Source organism: Helicoverpa zea, chromosome 8 (assembly GCF_022581195.2).
Source record: "Helicoverpa zea isolate HzStark_Cry1AcR chromosome 8, ilHelZeax1.1, whole genome shotgun sequence".
In the NCBI taxonomy this organism is placed as follows: domain Eukaryota; kingdom Metazoa; phylum Arthropoda; class Insecta; order Lepidoptera; family Noctuidae; genus Helicoverpa; species Helicoverpa zea.
The window spans coordinates 3,607,515-3,627,583 of record NC_061459.1 but is presented as its reverse complement, the minus strand read 5'-3'; the positions used below and the strand labels follow the sequence as shown (position 1 = coordinate 3,627,583).

The 20,069-nt window shown below is 35.3% G+C and overlaps 5 protein-coding genes and 1 long non-coding RNA gene across 6 annotated transcripts; 5 read left to right on the top strand and 1 right to left on the bottom strand.

Moving 5' to 3' along the window:
• The first annotated feature begins 263 nt into the window (after window positions 1-263).
• LOC124632821 lies at window positions 264-5,804 on the top strand. Its single transcript, XR_006984677.1, has 2 exons — window positions 264-601; window positions 5,609-5,804. It is a non-coding gene; the product is annotated as an uncharacterized LOC124632821 (long non-coding RNA).
• A 2,205-nt stretch (window positions 5,805-8,009) lies between these two features.
• LOC124632449 (uncharacterized 30.3 kDa protein-like) lies at window positions 8,010-9,302 on the top strand. The gene is made up of 2 exons (XM_047167297.1): window positions 8,010-8,150; window positions 8,364-9,302. Exons 1-2 carry the CDS (start codon window positions 8,078-8,080, stop codon window positions 9,140-9,142), a joined length of 852 nt encoding a protein of 283 aa, XP_047023253.1. The 5' UTR covers window positions 8,010-8,077; the 3' UTR covers window positions 9,143-9,302.
• Window positions 9,303-11,651: 2,349 nt separating this feature from the next.
• On the top strand, window positions 11,652-13,204 carry LOC124632635 (uncharacterized 30.3 kDa protein-like). Its single transcript, XM_047167533.1, has 2 exons — window positions 11,652-11,833; window positions 12,415-13,204. The coding sequence occupies exons 1-2, from the start codon at window positions 11,680-11,682 to the stop codon at window positions 13,188-13,190; spliced, it is 930 nt and encodes a 309-aa protein (XP_047023489.1). The 5' UTR covers window positions 11,652-11,679; the 3' UTR covers window positions 13,191-13,204.
• Window positions 13,205-14,771: 1,567 nt separating this feature from the next.
• LOC124632711 (uncharacterized 30.3 kDa protein-like) lies at window positions 14,772-15,814 on the top strand. The gene is made up of 2 exons (XM_047167658.1): window positions 14,772-14,885; window positions 15,036-15,814. Exons 1-2 carry the CDS (start codon window positions 14,780-14,782, stop codon window positions 15,812-15,814), a joined length of 885 nt encoding a protein of 294 aa, XP_047023614.1. The 5' UTR covers window positions 14,772-14,779.
• A 1,704-nt stretch (window positions 15,815-17,518) lies between these two features.
• Window positions 17,519-18,667, top strand: LOC124632602 (uncharacterized 30.3 kDa protein-like). Its single transcript, XM_047167496.1, has 2 exons — window positions 17,519-17,618; window positions 17,826-18,667. The coding sequence occupies exons 1-2, from the start codon at window positions 17,519-17,521 to the stop codon at window positions 18,599-18,601; spliced, it is 876 nt and encodes a 291-aa protein (XP_047023452.1). The 3' UTR covers window positions 18,602-18,667.
• A 149-nt stretch (window positions 18,668-18,816) lies between these two features.
• On the bottom strand, window positions 18,817-19,612 carry LOC124632790 (defense protein 6-like). The gene is made up of 2 exons (XM_047167754.1): window positions 19,483-19,612; window positions 18,817-19,244 (listed from the first exon to the last, which is right to left on the bottom strand). Exons 1-2 carry the CDS (start codon window positions 19,610-19,612, stop codon window positions 19,093-19,095), a joined length of 282 nt encoding a protein of 93 aa, XP_047023710.1. The 3' UTR covers window positions 18,817-19,092.
• Between the last annotated feature and the right edge of the window lie 457 nt (window positions 19,613-20,069).

Sequence of the window (20,069 nt, the reverse complement as noted above, 5' to 3'; positions counted from 1 at the left end):
GAAAGATCATAACATGCTGCGCGCCGCGTCCCGAAAATATTACTATTTTCTTTCTCCTTAGAGTAATATTTTCCACAATGACCGAGTCAAATATTTGGGAAAAAGTTAACTAGGTATGTAAAATACTTATCTGCAAAACTAGATCAGTACGTGCCAATTTATCAATTACCTAAAATCAATAATAGTATTGATTACTAATGTATAAAATCAATAATAGTACTGATAGTATTAATTTTTAAAATAAATCATACCTACTATGGAACCACTAAAAGCAAGTAACTCCTTTTACAAAAACGTGATGTCACATAATTGTTATTCTCAAAACGGGTTTTTCCTTAGCGATTTTTATTTTTTAGTATCCACATTGGCCGGAAGACCGCGCTATTTAGCGCACTGAAGTTCGTAACACACGGCAGAATGATCGTCTCATTAGTTCACTGATGCTGTACTCTCAGTATTAATAAAAACTACGTAATTATGTGCAATAAATATACAGTGGTTAATTGTTTTGGTTAAATAACAATTATTATTAATATAAAAATGAAAGTGAATTTGTTTAGTTTGTTTCTCATATTTGTGATATTAGCTTTAAGTTTACAAGGTTAGTATTAAACACGTTTATTTTTATGGATTTTTGTTGTGTTGTTGATATTTTATTTGGTTCATCGTTCATATTGTGCTGCAAATTATTTTCCTTTTCATTGACTCATCATATTTATTCATTACGTTTGGTTTTACCGAATTATATAGGTAGGTAATTAAAAATATATATATTTACAAAAATAAGATATCAATTTGAAAGTATCGGTCACAATTTTATATTATACTGGTACACCTATAACATTTTATATGTTGCCGGTAATGTTACATTATGTTAATAATAAAACATAACTTGTGTGTCTTTGAGGAAAATCATAAGAACTTCTTTGTCTCTGTATATATGGAACCGGTACTTAATACAATACAGGTATCGAGAAACCTTTTTGTACGCATTCTATTTGGTCCTTCTCAGTTGGTTCTTATTCATAATACATAATTTGAATGTATCAAGAGAAGAATACGCACGCATAATATACCATTATTCAAATGATATGATGACATGACAGTATTACTAATAATATGCTTTAAATAATGTGCAACCAAAATGTCAAAGGTCATTTTTATCAGTGAAAACTGTGTGACCAGTATTCTACTAAGATAATACATTATTTTTGTTGCTATTTGCAATATACAATGACTCATAGTATTCCATTTTGATAAGATAGTTAAGAAATGTTTTCGACTGTTGACATTTTTGTATAAGTAGATATGTTTGACATTTGAAGACGAAAAGCTAATTAAGTCGATATCGGGTCAATCAAAAGTGAATTAATTAAATTCGACCACAGTGTATATAAAATAAGTACTTCATTGTAATAACTAGAAATGTTGTTAACGCTAATAATTTAGACATTTTAGATATTTCTGTAAGTTTGGGGTATTGAAATTTAAAATTTAAATATATCGTTTGTTCATAAATAACCTTGAAATAAAAATCTCACTACCATTAATCACCTTATCGCCCAATAGGTTGATTAGAGATTTTACGAGCATTCTACATTTGATTGTTCCGAGGAATCGTGTGTTTATCAGTGAAAAATAAACCTTCTGCATGGTGCACATGCATTTAACAATAGTCGCAAATGTACCAGCAGGTGAGGTCTAACGTCATAACATTTTATTGGCTGTACTGGCATAAGCAAGTTCTCCCTTATATAATAAGAAATAGGGTTTGTATATTCAGTCCTTAAAAGTAGTATTTCTTACACACCTATCGTGGCTCTACAGCAAAAAACAAGTAATTTCGACTGCACAGGACTCAAGGCACGGTGTACCTGGTGCATGGTTCTCATGGGTTAAGAAGTCTTCGTTTTGTTCTTATACAATATAGAGCTATATGGTAGGCTTCTAATAATTTCAGTCTCTATCTGCCTAATTAGACCATTCCCCACAGAGCTCACGACAACAGTTTTAAAACTATTTGCCGCCACAGTAGTACTGCAAAAAACGACGGTATAATTAAACGCAACGTTTTAGCGTCTCCAAATATTCGTGGCCATTTAACTTTTACGACTAACTACGAAGTTTAACTGAGAAAATTAAAAGAAATTACCACTGCAGCTAACGTTATCGGTGTACTCACAAGCTGGGCCAAGACTACTCTTTCTCGAGAGATAACAATGAAATGGTCCTTGTTTCAAGATTTATGTTTCGTATTTACGGCAACTAAAGTATCTTAAACACTTTACTACTATGTAATAATTGTTATATCAGTTTTAGTCTGCATTCTTAGATAGCGCGCAGGTATGCAATTGGGCCACTAAGTTTCATGCTTCCATCGCAATATTTTCATGAGGTTGATGTAAATATGAAAGGAAGTTTATTCGTTACGATTTTATACTAAAATTGCAGACAGAGATAGGCTACTTTTTAGTGCCTTTGAGATACAAACAAACTCGAGGGTGCAATCTAGTATTTTTACGCAATTTATTATAATAATGCCTAAGTATTGCCTAACTAAGAATAAAGTACCTTGAGATACATTAGTCAACGGTTATCAATGATATCAAACACCAGTAAGTAGTTAGACCGGTTCCACAGGTAACACAAACTCGTTGATTTGCTATGTTATTGTTTTTTTATCAACCGAGGACGCGATAAAGCCGTACCACTTGTATGCGCACGCGCAGATATTAGGTTATCAACCTTTTGTATGTCATTGCAACAATGTGAGTGGCCCTTAGGTACGGGGATTCCAGTTATTAACATATTATGTGAGAAGAATACTTGAAGGTATACCGTCTTACCACAAAAACTTTTAAACGTCAGTTTATGCCTTGTCTAAAAAAATGACAAATTATGACGTTGACATACGGTTCATTTTGCAGCCAAAATTTTATTAGACAAGTGTAAAACAGGGGTTAAAGTTTTTGTAGTAAGGCCAATAGTGTTTAACTTAAATTCATCTTTACCTAGGTATATTTGAGATATTTTTAGTTATCGTATAAAGTAGGTCAATGACTTTATGTCAATGCGGTTTAGAAGATGGTTACAGTTGTTGTGCTTCGCGGTTTCGGCTGCGTCATATACTGACTTACGTTAATCTATATGGCTGGAAATTGGTGTAGAGGTAGCTTAGAATAAGGAGTCGGACATAGGATACCATTTATTCCTATCCAGATGCGGGTAATAGTCAAAATAGTCAATAGAAATGTAGGGGAAATAGTAGGGAGAAAATTAGTATCTATGTCTATACTAATATTATAAAGAGGAAAACTTTGTTTGTTTGTTTGGATGTAATGAATAGGCCCAAAAACTACTGGACCGTTTTTAAAAATCCTTTCACCATTCGAAAGCTACATTATCCACGAGTAACATAGGCTATATTTTATCCCGGTACGGGCAGTAGTTACCATGGGACGCGGGTAAAACCGCGGGAAAACGGCTAGTATATTATAAAGAAAGAGAAAGAAGAGTTTGTTTATTAAATACGCTAATCTCATGACGTTAGTAGCTCATTTGAAGAAAGATAAATATAACTTTTATCCGGGTGTGCTTATTTGTGTACATGGAATAGTTTATGTTTGCAAATGATTTTACATTCATAACACGATATAGAAAAAAAAACACTGTGTATTTTATAATGACGCATAGTTGGTGATTAATCTGACTGACTTCCCTTGCTAATTGGTATGATTAACTATGGCAAATATTATTATGTCCCTGCCTACATACGTCTTTGCCTTATTCAAATAAAGACACTATGGAATACCGGGTTTCTTGAGTAAGTCGGATGAAGAGGTGATGTAGGCAATCGCTCTATGTAAAACACAGGTGCTTAGTTAGACTAGATAGAAACTCCAACATAGTTGAGAAATGGCTTGACTCATGATGATAGTATGTCCTATTGATTTATCGGTACATAACCAGGTACAGTTTACTGTCTTCAGAATAAGATAAAAAAAAAAAACATACAGGTACGAAATCCTGTTATAGGCATACCATTGAGGCATATTGAGGTATACAATATTATATGAATCATACTGCCAGATCAATGATTTTGTTTGTTTGGACGTTTATGCCATAATATAGGATTCATGACCAACACGTCGGTCATATTATAGCCTTTGTTTATTACCCATAGAAGTGCTGAAGTTATCAAAACAAACGATTTCCCGTTTTGTTTTGAAGATTTTATTTTTATTTATGGTCTAATAATTGTTTATTGAAAAGGTTTGTTGTCAATGGTTCTTCTAACTAAATAATACGTGTGTATTATCACGGAACCGTGAACTCACCATGAACTAATATTTTTAATAACAAATGTCTTCATATTTGATTGCACTATTCTGAGATAAGATGTGCATATAAACAAAATAAATAATTAATAGCTATGTGAGTTATGACGGTTCAATAGCTGACACGTGTTGAATATAAAATCTATAGTACTAAACAGTATTTATGAAAGGCCGCAAGTAAACGTAGTTCTCTACCTCTCTCAAAATAATTTTGGAATAAAAAGACAACCGACTATTTAGTTCTAAAGCCGTTGGGCCCCAGTTAATTAGAATACCAAACTTTTTACTTTTAATTTAAAACTAGTGTTAAATTGACTTGACTTTAAGCCAATTGGTATCTACTTGAAAGCCACCTACATACATTCTCTACACCTCGGGATAAACACGAAAGATTTCACGATACATTTAACGGTTTTCCTTTGTTCTTAGCAGCAAACTAATGTTAATAAATCGCGTTGATTATATCTGGACAAGTATTTATGTTTATTGCATCCTTAATTATACGCTTGTTAAGTTTAAACTTTAATGTACTTGCATTGTAATCATCTGGAAGGCTGGGCTTAAAAATAATTTTGATGTCATTTATCATTCGGCCATGGTTCATAGAATACAAGAAAACTTCTTAGGTCCCTACGCATTTAAATTTAATAATGTCTATATAATATCCTGGGGCATCCTTAGGGATCTAGCCTTATTATTTATAAATAGGTACTATCTTTGTCATTGAATATAAATGAGACGACAAGGCCTATTATGAATTGTAATATTTCTCGGAATAAACCTGAAAATTCACTGAGTTATTAGTGTTTTATGTTTAGCTTACAGAAAATGATAGGAATATTTTATTGGATCAATTTATACTGGTAACAAAATATAGACTCGTTTCTTATCATCATATGGCAATCCAATTCAATCCATTATTTTATCACTCTCCAACCGTTACGAGAATAAATATCTCTCTATAATCTCCATAAAGAACCTGATCAGCTTTCAACTACATAGATGTTATGATAATGTTATTTTGGCGTTCTTAGAACTTATTGTAACTATTTCTCACTCAGACTATTTTTCTATATTTCTATTTTTTCTTTGTGTTTATCATATAACCATCACACAAGGATCATACACAAAACAAGACTGTGCTCCAAGAATCGTGGCAAATGAAATCTCAAATCTAAGAAAAATCACAAAAAATATTTCTCTACTTTTTAACCATACTTTACTTAAGCAGAGAATCAACCATATATTAATACCTACTTTTCTTTTCCCAGAATCTCTGGCTGCCATCAAACCGAGGCGATCGTGCAAGTACGATTGTGATGAGTACTGCCAAACCAAGGGTTCCAGCTCTGGTGTATGTCTACGGTCTATATGCAAGTGTTCTTCGCTCAATACAATATTTGATTAAGCCATCGAGAAAGTACGAGAATGTTCCATGAATTTAGAAGAATAAATTATTAGGTAGTATATTGTTGTTTTATTTTATGAGGTAAATCTTAGGGTAGGTGTTTCATTTATGCAACAAGCTGAGAAGTAAAAAGATCTAAAGTAGGAAAGATTATACCTACTATGTGGACATCTACTGCAGATTGAATCAGAAGGTCGTTATTGTCATGGCGAAAGATGATTTAGTTGAGATTACATTACTATAGATATTAACAATCAACATGCTTAATGAGGCTGCAAGCCAAATTCACTCGAATATCCCATTCTATAATGCTCTAGAGGAATTAAGCAAGACGATGAATTTCGATTCCACTACCAATCGTGCATACAGCACAAACACATTATAATCTGTTGGTTACACTATCCGTATTAAATCGGGAACATCCATCTTGTACGTGATTGGCTGGTCGATGGTGGCGCGCATTCTGATTGGCTGGCAGTCGCAGCATGTTACTAATACCCTCCATTACCCTCCATTTAGTTTCTGTGAATAATTAGCATACGACAACGTAACTGCTTCAGTAGTGTACATACGCTGTTTGATGTGCTTGCTTGCACCTGTACCCAGTTTATGTGCTGTTGTTATTGCTATTATATTAATGGGTGCTGTAGTCTCGAGGGACTTTATTCAAGATGATGGTAAAGACAAGATGCTGTTTCATGTGAACGTTAAGATTTATTCATAAATCTTAATAAAAGTAGGATGCATCGTTGGCACCGTTTCCTGTAGGAATTATAAAGTATTTTAGCCCATTGACTCTAAATGTTATGAAGATCAATTTTCTGCCTCCTCTTTCACAATAGTTACGACTGAATTCACCTCATTTGTAAGCAGTAATCGATGGACATAATCAAGTGCTAACCATGAACAATTGTCGAGGATCTCTCAAGGAATACTAAAGATCTTATCTGAATGCCTAACTAGGTAAGTATCTAATTTGAGGGCGATCCGCCTAGGGCGGGAACTTGGCAGTTACCAAGTATTTCCTACATTTACGTAGATAAACTTTTGGGCTGGTCGTCGTTGAGAATATTTATATATCTTGAGGGACAGCAGACGAGCGATTTTTTCAGAGTATACTGTTTCAGCAAATACTTGAAATAACGTAGATGAATGATGCATCAATAAAAAAAAAATTAAGATGACGTTAGATAGAGCAGTACGGAAGAAAGAAATATCCTGCGCCAACCCCAAATAAACTCGGGATGACGATGATTATTATAAGTATGAAGGTGACGGATCATGACGATAATCTTTATAATTATATATTTAACAGCTGATGATTATTTGCGACACAGCTACATATGAAGGTTTTTTCACAGTTTCAGTTTAAAACTTGTTGTTTTTGTCAACTTTTTTGAGGGCCTAGTTACCCTTCTCAACTCGCTGGTCTGTAGAGTCGTTTGTGTTAATTTATCTACTCCCCACGTAAGGAGTTACTAAGGATAAAATACTCGTATCTGCTACATGAGGCTTAATTGTTTCAAGGTATCGTAGCGATTTACTTCTGTTGGGTAACTTTTCTGTTTTAGGTAAAATAATGATAGGATATACTTACGAATGCTGTTCTTTGTAAATTATGTTAAATATGGTTACTCGGTACTTTTTAAATATGTGATGTCGAATACTTTTGCATTAGGATTTTAGCATATATTTTGTGGGCATTTTCCTCAATGTCCTGTTGATTTCTATATGAGTAGATGTTATCATAGATAGTTAAATGATAATCATGTTTCAAGCGCTTGTTTAAGAGATTTCTTGAGAATAATTGAAATGTTATCGGGAAGAACATGTTGTTTGTATGCTAGGTAGTAAATATTATGCAAATAATAGTTCAATTTTTCAATCTTATGCATAAAAAAGGTTAAAATAGATAAACTTGCGCACGCTGTTGAGTTGTCAATCGAAAGTCACGGCCAATAAAAGTTTGTTACGCAATTAGTCTGCAACAGAAATAAATTGAACAATCACGATGAAATGGTTTCCACAAACAAACACAACTGTCATTGCACTTGATGTAGAACTGTAACGAGATAACTAATATGTACAGTAGACTGCACATCAGTGGTAACTGTCATGCACCTTAACTCAATAGTAATAAGTACGATTTTCCTATGAAACTGTTACCACTGACCTGAAGATGACTGTACCTACTTGCAGGACATCCCCTAATCTAAGTACTTTACAATATGTACATTACGAAGAATTGTGTTTGCTCATTAGTATGTCTTGCTTAATTTTAACATATATAAAGAGTGATAACTGAGTAATTAATCACATTTCTGAAGCGATCATGGAGCTTGGACATTTGTTTCTTTTAGTGGTCTTGTTGGTGGTGGGGTCACATGGCTTCGAGGAAGATCTTGGTGAGTTACTTTATTATTTTTTATACCTCTTGTGATTGACAATATCATAAGAACATGATAGGATCTCTAATATTTCATGTCATGTCCAGACACATCTGCATACTTTTCAAACCAAGTGATATATTGCAACGATACGCTTTATACGTCACTTTTTGTTTCAAAAATGGAACTGAATGAACAATAAAACAACGGTACGCAATTTATTGTTTTCAGAAGCGAATGACGCGGTATCGAACCAGACGGCGACCGCCTACAGCGCTGGGGTCCGCATGGGAATAATCAATCCCGAAAAATACTCGCTTCGAACGTTTGAACAACATGAAAGAGACATCTTCAAAGATACGTACAGAGAATACCTTTCACTCAATGGCAATCAAACGATTAGTTACCAAGATTGGCTCTTAATGAACAACTACGGGATACTGTTCGATACTCAGGAGTCTATGTTTCAAAGAAAAATAAGTAAGCGGTCCACAGCGGATAACAAAAGACGTTTTGTGAATACTGTGAGGAAAGGAGATATTTTGATCACGGGCAGAGGTAGTGGGGGTTTGCTTGGCCACGCTGCAATAATGACAACCGATACCTGGGTGTTGGAGATGCCTGGAGGCAAGGGCTGGCAGAACGGGATTCCGGACAACAACAGACAAATAACTAAGCACAAGTGGTTTGATATTCACGCTTCTGATTGGACAACAGTGTACCGGTGTCCTGATGCTGGAATAGCTTCACAAGCTGCGCGCTGGGCTGACCGCAAGTACTACAACCCAAATGAGGGGTCCACGAAGACCATACACATAACATACGCATTGACTACGAACTTCCAGACGACGAATCCAAGCTACTGCTCTAAATTGGTGCTGCAGGCGTATTACTACGGCACTGGTAGCAACAAAGTTATAAGAAATCCTGGGAATGCGATAATCGTTCCTACTTCAATACCAACGTATTTCTTGCGTCCCTATTGGTTGGCGAACAAAGGGAAGTTTTAACTTTTTTATTGTATTAGACATTGAAGTGTTGCATTTATTATTTATATTTAAGCTATGTGATATATTAAAGAAAATTGTTACTTGTATTAGCTTATGATATTGTATATTATGTTTTTTTCTTTTTAAATAAATAATATCTACTTAAACATAGCCTTAATAATGATATATTTTATTCTTAAAAGTATCTTGGCCTACTGATTATGTTTGATATTTTATTGCAAAAACCTATGTCTATTGAAGAAATTGGAGTGTTAGGAAAATACCTGAGACAACTGGATATCCTTTAGGTTATTTGGGGTCCATAAAGAATACCTACATAGAAAGTAGGCGGACTGGAAAATTGATACCATTTACGAATAAAAATGGAGTGCTCAAAGTATTGAAGCCTCGAGAAGTTTGATCGTTATACTTTCACGCTGAAACTACAAAACCGATTGGGATGAATGTATGAAAGACATGGCAGACTACGGTAGCTTCGAGAGGGACACATAATTTGAGATGCAGAAAAAAAAATACCTGTCCTACCACTATCTGGGTGGGTGACAGTTCCTACTGAATGCAGACAAAGTCACAAACGAAACGTAGTCCTACATTAGTCAGTGTTTATTTAAACAATAAGCGTAGAGTTAAACAAATTAAACTGATAGACTGCGCGGTTATTCGCGAAATGCAAATACGAATCTCCCACAATCCCAACTACTTGGTGATGGAGAGTCCTGAGATTTCAATTAATTTGTTTAAACAATTAACTAAAGTTATTTTGGTTTCAAAGGATCTAAGCAATCGAGCGGTTCTCTCTGGATTTGCATTTTTAAATTTATTTATGGCGGGTACCTACTGCTTTACCGTAAGTAAACAAAATTAACACACAATAAATATCTGTGGTCTTGTTGTTCATGATTAAGACTTGTTTTAATTTTAATATTTAAAAAACAACAGTTTAAGCCTTCTATCATCCTCATGGTGTCTTAAAATACATTGATAACTAGCTTCCGAAGTAGTAGTAAGTAGGATATAGACGGCATTTTAAATCGTAGCATAATTTTTGATAACATTTTACAATTCAGGATTTTTCGACTAAGAAAAATAGTTTATCAACATGACGGATGCAGAATAATTAAAAACATTATAATTCAATAAAAACGTCATCCATATTGAGGCACGGTCGGCTGAATTAAGTTTAAATTATTATTTCAGTTTATAAAAACATGTCTATAATAATTGAAATACAAAGGATAATTATAATCTTTAGATGCAATCGTGTACAGTTATCGTTTTATTTTCAGTTTCATAGTTATCCGACTTTTACTCCTAAGGGTTTTGGAAACCATGGAAAATAATTTTATAAACTCTTAAGGAGGAATTTCTCGTTGATCAACGGGGGACACGACAACTGCAATATAGTGGGTAAACATTTTATAGCAATAAAATGTATGCTATTTTGTTATGCTTTCAGCTTTAGATATAAATTGCCAGTAGGTATATATCATGAAGAACAAAATCTCTAGCGGAGGTGCCATAACGGAAAATCGCCTAAGGGACATGGCACATTATAGCAGCACCGCAACAGCACGGCTGCAACACGGCGTCGCCTCGAATTTAGACTACGGCTAACTGCCAGCGCGCTAACTACGCGTTGTCCGCAAGGTGCAAGCTCGCCGTCCGCGCGCCAGCCGCGCGCCAGCCGCGAGGTGTAAGCTTGCTGTCACCGCAAACTCAATATTATTTTAAGACAGTTATGATTGAACACGACGTAATGACGTTGTTTTGCTGCCGACTCGGAGTCGGCGCGAAATGAGCATGCCGTCGGCGCACTGTACGCATGAAGTCCGCTCGCTTGCAGCACGCGGGCGGCGAGTCGAGTTGTGTGGAAGCGGCAAGCGCGCTGACTGCTCGCCGTTGGCTTTTTCATATTGACATTACGAAATATACTATAATATACACGTTTTAATGCTCTAAATTGAATGACAACTTAAATGCTGGTGTTGAGCCGTGCTGTTGCGGTGCCGCTATAATGTGCCATGTCCCTAAGAAAGTAACGTGCTAAAAAGCGGGTGAGCGGGTACCGAGGAATGTTACTGTCTCTGCCCTTATACGCTTTCTTTACAGCCGAACATTTTTTTTAATACCAAAAATCGTTGACAGATGTTTCAAATAACCCGAACGCCTCGTTAGTTCGCTCGTAACTGATCGTTTTGGTTTTGCCCACCGTACGAATTTGACCTACAAGAAAACGCCTGACCTACCTGCGTTATAACATCAACAACGCTCATTTTTTGCTTACTCCGTGGTATTTATAACAGAGGAACAGAGCTTTGTATCAAGAAGATCGGACAGGCAATAGCTCCAAAAGAAAAGTAGTCATAAACACAATTTGATAAGACGACACCAACATAGATTGGGAAATGACTATTTATACGATGATTGTGTCAATTATTTACTATTGTAGTTTATTCCTGATCAAATTTTTAATAAAGTGACTTCATATCGGTTTCATTTTCAGTCAGAGTTGCCGGAATAATATCGTTCCTGTAAAGATGCGAATATATGATGTACTTAATGCTGAAATCAAGTTTATAATGATAGCAACATTAAGATTACAACTTTATGTGGTTGGATTTATTCAAATCGTTATGGTTACATCGTTGGTCCCAGGATGTGAAGAAGATTCAGTTGAACCGTTAGATCTAAGTAAGATATTTTAGTAGTTTACCTAAATTATCGCAACGAACTTCAAGCGTAAAACAATAGACCATCTATAATGGAAATTATTTTAAGCAACGAAACCACATTAGTGGTATTTTATTACTAATATTATAAAGAGGAAAACATTGTTCGTTTGTTTGTAATGGATAAACTCAAAATCTACAAGACTGATTTTAAAAATTCTTGCACCATTAGAAATACATATTATCTGATATTATAGTTCGGCCATTCAGAGAATGCGTTCCTGACACGTCGCGATTGAACTGACGACGTAATAACATTCATTGATTATTGATATAATAATGTTGTTTTAATGCTCCTCAATTGTTAAAACGGTAAACAACCAGCAAAAATATTTTTATCGTAACTGCAACGCCATTGCAAAGTTACGTCGTCAGTTCAATCGCGACGTGTCAGGAACGCATTCTCTGAATGGCCGAACTATAATATAGGCTATATTGTATTCAGGTTTTGTGTAGTTTACATTACTTATTGTATAATGTTATATTTCTACGTCACCTTATTGTTTGATGGAATTTAATGATAAAATGTTAATCTGCTTTTAGGGGAGAAAAGTAGATATTCGAACAAGAGTAATAATTATTTCAACATTGCGGTCCATTTGGGAATAATCGATCCCAGCAAACATTGCACAAAGTTATTCTTAAGACAAGAGAATCTCTTCAAAACTACCCTCAGACTATACAATAAATTAAACGGGATTAGGCCTGTTAATTACGCGGAGTGGCTCTTATTAAATAACTACGGAGTATTGCACGATAATCAGATGTCGGTCCTTCTACCCAAAACGCACAGATTGTCATCAGAATCATCAAAGAAAAAATTTGTGGAAAGTGTCAGGAAAGGAGATATTTTGATCACAGGAGATGACACTGGCAGTCCTTGGATTGGGCACTCAGCACTGATGGCAACTAATAAGTATGTCATAGATATGCCCGGTGGCCCTGGGGCTTCCGACGGCATAGAGGACAATAATAGGCGCCTAACTGCGGCCGCTTGGTATGACAAATTCAGTTCTAGTGACATGACGGTGTATAGATGTTTTAACAAGACAGTTGTCAAAAATGCAGCGGACTGGGCTTACCGTAACTACTATAACCCAAAAGGCGGTGACAAGAAGACTATACATACAAAATACCTCGCTACGCCATCTTTCCGTTCATTGAACCCTAGCTATAGTTCTAAGTTGGTGATTCAGGCTTTTTACTTCACTAACAAGAATGTATTATATCCTTTTTCTGACGAGAGCATAATTTTTCCAATTAATATTCCAGTTTATTTCAATTACGCTTGTCCAATGCTAATTGTGGGGACTTTTTGAATACCGAACGTACGTTACAGTGGGTAGGTTGTATGATAATTAATGATGAATAAAAATAATCTGATTTCATGGGGTTGTGTTTCTATAAACGTACGTGTATGCAAAAACTACCTTCCCAAAGTTATCTTACCCACGTTCCTTGGGAACCAGTCCTCTTCATCATCATCAGCCTATCGCAGTCCACTGCTGGACATAGGCCTCTCCTCTTACTCGGATAAGACTATGGCTCTCCACGATAAATGCGATATATCTGACTCTGAAAGATTTTTCTAATCAGACCATATAATGAGATAAGTTTCTTTAAGCAAGTAAACGGAATACTAAAGCTTTTATAATTTGGCACATGCCTCCTCTCGCAAAGACAAGGTTGGTTATTTCCTTACGGTATAGCAGCACGAATTTTATAATGGAGCTGCGGGGAACAGCTAGTTTCGATATCAATTTTTTTATAATAAGGTAAGCACTTTCTGACTACGAAATTGGTTTCTAATCACGACGAATGCAGAGTAGGCTGTGTCCTCAGTATGCATACCGTTAGCAGACGACTGAATGCTCAACTAATTTGTGGGCTACAGCTTTAATTAAGGTAACATTATAAAGCAATTAAAATAACCTTATTGAAGCACGGTTGGATTAATGATGTTCAAATATTTTTTTTGTTTATTAAAACATGTTTAAATTAATTGAAATCCTATGGATAATTATACTTATTAGATGCGGTTGTGGCGTCACTACAGATAATTCTATATACTCGCCGATTATTTCAGTCCTGCCTAAGTAAGGCTTTTGGGAACCATGGCAAAATAATAATCTTAATAGAATAGAATAGAATAGAATAGAATATTTTTATTTTGCAATAACTATCGAGGAGACGTTCCTCGTTAACCAACGAAGGAAATCAACAAATGTGAGAGTATTTTTTTATTTGTTATTGAAATTTAGACATGAATTACCAGTAGGTCTGTGGTTGTACTAAGGGGCCCCATGGGAAAAGATTTGGTATGATGTCCTCCTAGCCGATTATCGGCTACGGCGACTGTTCTCATGTAAGGAGATTAGCCAACTGCGCAGGACATATTATAGTGCTCGAGCATTTGCGCAGACACGGTGCACTCACTATTCCTTAACTCTCATAGCCCGATGGGACGGTAATCCGACACGACCGGAGATTTGATATAATTAGTATGACGACAGGATAAAAAACTTGCTAATGTGCTTTCGTTCAAAACTCAAAATAAAATACTATATACAAAATATATATAAACATAAAACATAATAAAAGGGCATCGATCAGGCGTCAAAGTATTCCTCCGCATCACTGTCCTCCTTATTCATTAAAATACTATTTTAAATATGTTTTTAATATTTACTTTTAGTCAACGACAGTGAGTTAATTGGAGTTTCTTTTTCAGTCAGAGATACAGGAGTGATATCATTTCTATAAGAAAACGAATTCAATATTACCAATGATTTGAAAAGATTTTCAAAAGTTGCAACAATTACGAAGTTCGTTGCTCAAGGTGCAATTACCACATAGTGCATACTTGAAAGGAATAAAAGCGAATATATATATAATGAAGTTGATAATAATGGCAACATTAACATCACATAATTACATGGTTGGACTTTTTATTTTTATGGTTATATCGTTAGGCTCAGGATATGAGTATTTTTCAATGGAATGGTTAGATAACGGTAAGATTTGTTTTAGTTTCTGTAGTTCGGCTTCCACAATAGCAAGGAAACTTTTGTATTGTGAACATATGTACTTAATCTGATCTTTTCATGTCGTCACATCGTTATTCGACATAATGTAATGACGGAAAGTGTGTCTGTTGTTTTTAGGGGAGAAAGGGGAAAAATCGAACGACACTTTCAAATATTACAACACCGGAGTCCGCGTGGGAATTATTGATCCCGAAAAATACTCCCTGAAATCATTCAAACGACATGAGAAATACTTCAGAAATACGCTCAAAACTTACAACAAATTGAAAGGCGATGATCCTCTTACTTACGGAGAGTGGCTCTTATTAAATAACTACGGAATATTGCGCGACACTCAGATGTCGATACTTGAAAATAAAAAAAAAGCTTTGAGCAAAAGAAACAATAAAAAAAATTTTGTTAAAACGGTCAGGAAAGGGGATATTTTGCTGACAAATAAAAAAGGTACAGGTTTGGTTGGGCATGTAGGAATGATGGCTACAAATAAGTGTGCCATAGAGATGCCTGGTGGCAAAGGGTGGGCTTCAGGTATAAAGGACAATAACAGGCGCCTAAGTGCAGGCGCTTGGTTTGACGAATACAGTTCTGCTTACACAATGGTGTACAGGTGTCTTGGAAAGGGTGTAGCCAATAAAGCAGGCGACTGGGCTTACCATAACTACTACAACCCGAAAGGGGGTCGCAAGAAGACTATACATACAACTTACCGGATAACGCCAGATTTCAGTAAGAAGAATCCTAGCTATTGCTCCAAGCTAGTGCTTCAGGCTTTTTACTTCACTGAGAGGCGTGTGGTAATAGATCATGTAATACGATATGGCCCATTTATAATTCCAGCTAAAATTACGAGTTATTTCACTCCCCATTGTGAGATGTCATATGTGGGGAGATTCTAGGTGCTGAATATTTTTGCAGACTATAATATAAGAGGCAAGTTTTGGATCTAAAAATATGTTAGTCATTAAGGTATATATGCATAGGTTAATTGAGCCTGAAAATAAATAAAGGTATTTTAACATAATAGTGGGCTACCTTTACCAAACCTTTTTCAAGCATGGAAATGTTGTCGTAGTAAAAAAAGAACCGTGTAATAACTAATTTACGGGCAATGATGATAAAATTAATTACATGCTTCAATAAATATAGTCATTAAAAGAGAAAAGCACCACCAGATTGCCAGTGCTATTTGACTTTTTAACGAAGAGAAAACTTAGAAACTGAGGAAGTCGTACTAGAAAAGTTCGTGAAAATAACAGAAGCAAAATATCCATACATAAAGAAAACGTGAAACTTATGTACCTTTAAGTAAGTAAGTGAAGCTTACCATAAAATAAATAAATAATGTCGGGACATCTTTTCACACACGGCCGGTTAGCCCCATACTAAGTTATTAATTAACTTGTGTTATGGGTGCTAACACAACTGATAAACTACATATATACATATTTATTGTAACACCCAGACCACGGCCAACAACCATGTTCAACACACAAATGTCGACCGAACCGGGAATCGAATCCGGGACCTCAGGAAAATATACCTGCATTGATGAAAGCGGTTAAGAATCACATCTTCGAGTAACCTTATTAGCTTTAAACGGTTCTCCAATTGCATGAGCATTGAATGTAAATAAAAGTATAACTTTACAGATGATTTGTTTCATTAGGTACATTATTCACTAATCCCAGACCCATTTTTCCAAATGTTAAATGTAGGAAAAAATGTTGCTGTTGAAATCAAAATATTCATGACGATCTAAGTAGTTAATATACAACGGGATTATGTTTTTGACTTGGCAAATTCAGTATATCCATACGCAACAGGAGAATATTTTCATAATTTTTTACACGTATATTTGTTCAAGAACAATTTTCGCGCGTTTTGGTGGAATCCCAACACATGACATGCTTTTTTGACGTTTGACAGACTCTTGTGATGATTACTGCTGTAGTAAACACGTTTAAATACTATTGTGGGCGAGTCGAGACTAGGGATAAGTTGAAACAAAGTCTGTAATGTGTATTATTTGAAACTTTTGCAATTCAATTTAAAATATTTAACATGCAATATACATAATATATACAGTATTACGTTTTGACGTTGAATTTTATTTATTTATTTGGATTTCCAACAAGAAATACACATTACAGACAAGTTTTAGGAACAAATAATAACTTTTCTTATGTTTCCTTAATTATAGGAAATCCCAGCATGCGTTAAATTATAATAATACAAAAAACAATATGAAATTATTTAAAAACTTTGCAAAAATCAATTAAAATTGGCATTATTGTAACAAACCAATTAAAATAAATTATGTTCCTAAATATAACATCTATTGTTTACTTATCGCATTAAATTCAGTAAGTCATTTCCATGTTTTATTTTATTCGTGTTGCTTTGCGTTTACCCTTGCCAGAATGCCATTGTTTTGGCAATGCACATTAAATTGCCATATAATGCCGTAAAGTGGTTCTTATTAAAGATTTTTTCAATACGAAGTTAGATGTGTAGTCAAATGGAATTCGTAAGATATCGCATACATACTTGAAGAAGATAAAAACGGTAATCAATGATAAATTAATACTGAAAGGATCATAATGTGCATATTGTCACATCACCACGTGATAGGATATGTCCACGTTTTAATGGTTATATTATTGGTTTCGAGATCACATGCTGCAGCTAAACTCTGGAATGGTAAGCTAATTTTATCTCCGTAAAAATTGTTTATTATTTCTTAAGGATTACTGGCACACGTTATCTACAATATTAAAATAGTGTTTGCTGGAGTCACGATAGCGTGTTAACATTTGTCAAGCCAAATATACTTTTCATACTTCTAATTTTTGTTTCAATTATTTATCTGATAAACAAGTGAGTGGTATTTTAATTTATCGTTTCCAGAGCAGAATAACATGATTTCCAACGAGACGGCGATTTATTACAGTGAAGGGGTCCGTATGGGAATAATCAATCCAGAAAAATACTCCCTTCAATCGTTCGAACAACATGAGAGGGAGATGTTCAAAGATACGTACAGAGACTTTATATCACTGAATGGCACTCAAGCGATCAGTTACCAGGAATGGCTCATATTGAACAACTACGGAATACTGTACGATACTCAGGAGTCTGTGTTAGAGAAGAAAACTAGTACACGAAGTACGGTTAATAAAGATTTATTTGTCAAAAATATCCAGAAGGGGGATATATTAATCACAACAAAATTTAATAACGGTTTCATTGGCCATGTAGCAATAATGGCAACTGATGACCACGCGATAGAGTTGCCTGGTGGCTTGACTTGGATGTTAGGCATAGCGGATAATAACAGAGTTATTTCTAAAGACGCTTGGTTTAACGATTATGGCTCCGGTTGGACGACTGTGTACCGGTGTCCTGACAAGGCAGTAGCTGATAGTGCCGCGGAGTGGGCTTACCTTCACTACTACAACCCACTTGGACTTGCCGAGAAGACCATCCATACACTGTACAGATTAAACTTTGATTTCGAATCTACGAACCCTAGCTACTGTTCTAAGCTAGTACTTCAAGCTTTCGTCTTCAGTAACCGACCAATTATACATAAGCTCCATAGGTACGGGTTTGTGATACCTCCAATTCAAGTCCCGGGGTACTTCGAGCCTCCATATAAATTGAAAATTGTCGGAAAATTTTGATAAAAAATTAAGGTTTGATAAATATTAATGGCAAGTAGGTAGGACTTCTATGTGCTCGTCAAGAAATAAGAAGCCACAAGTCATTTGAAAATAAACCGTTACAATTTTTATGTATATAGGATTGGTAATTACCCTACGACTTTTTCAACGGTGTTGTTGTTCGTCTCTGTCAAAGGTTAGATAAGTAAGTGAATAAGGGCTTCCCTTAATCTCTCTTAGAAGTAAATAAACAAGGATTTTATTTATTTCGGTTACAATACAATCGATTACAGTTTATTTCTGAATTTACTGCAGTTGAACACTGGTGATTTGATACCATTAACTGTTACAAGTATTTAGTACTATGTGTCATAAACTAATAGGAGTACCTTCATATAGTCTAAGTCTTAGATTATACATGCTGTATAATAATTGTAAAATTTTAATACTGTAGTATTGTATAAAATTAATAAAAGACTGAATTGGCAGCCTTCTCAGAATAGTACTTGATATTATCGAAGACATTGGCATCCATTCAAAGTGCAGTATCCGCCAGACTTGTATCCTCTTTGTCTGCAACTTGCAATGCACTCGTAAAACACACAGCGCCCTGGAAGAGGTGGCCCTTGTATCGTTTCTCTTTTAACCATCGTGTGAGGCGCATCTGGAAAGAAACGACTAGTTAATATAGGGGTACAGAATGTTTTGTGTAGTTGACAGATGTCAGTTATCACGGGAAAATACCGTCTTTTGTATTTAATGACAGCAACTGTCAACTACACCAAAAAACGGTCGGGCCAATATTACCATTTAATTTTAGAACCTTCACATTTTAAATATGGAATTTAGGGAATGTGGACAGTGCAAAAATTTAAGACTTTTTTTAAATAAAATAAACGAACCAGCGTCGCCAATTTCAGCAGCCGAAGTTACAACTGTGTAACCCACAACGAGGAATATAGCAACAATTAGACAAGCCTTCATGATTGAAACCTCCCAGTGAATATACTGTACAAAACTTTCCAAGCTCATCTTATTTATACTAACTTCAACCCGTATAAGTTTCGCCGAAACTATACCACAAAATCAATACAAAATACGACCGAATCGAAATACATTTCACTAGCACATACATTGACGCGAAACCATTCCCGCAACGTATTTGCAGTCGTGTTCAGTCGGAAATGGATACCGCAGAAACAGTCTCGTGCAATCAGTCACTTCGCACTATGTGCTAGCACATTAATATTGGATGTGGAGGGAATACCCTGAGTCAATTGCTCCGGCATAGAATTGCAAGTGATACATTCCGTATTCGTCATTCAATTTGCCACTATATTCGAAGGAGATTAAGTTGATTATCCTTTGTCGGGATGAATCTTTAAACAGGGCCATGTTTATTTGATATTGCGAGTCGGTTATCATTGTATGTGTTCTTGTTATCTAGTGTTATAGGTAAATATGATGGTGGCATTGTTTCGGAATTTGT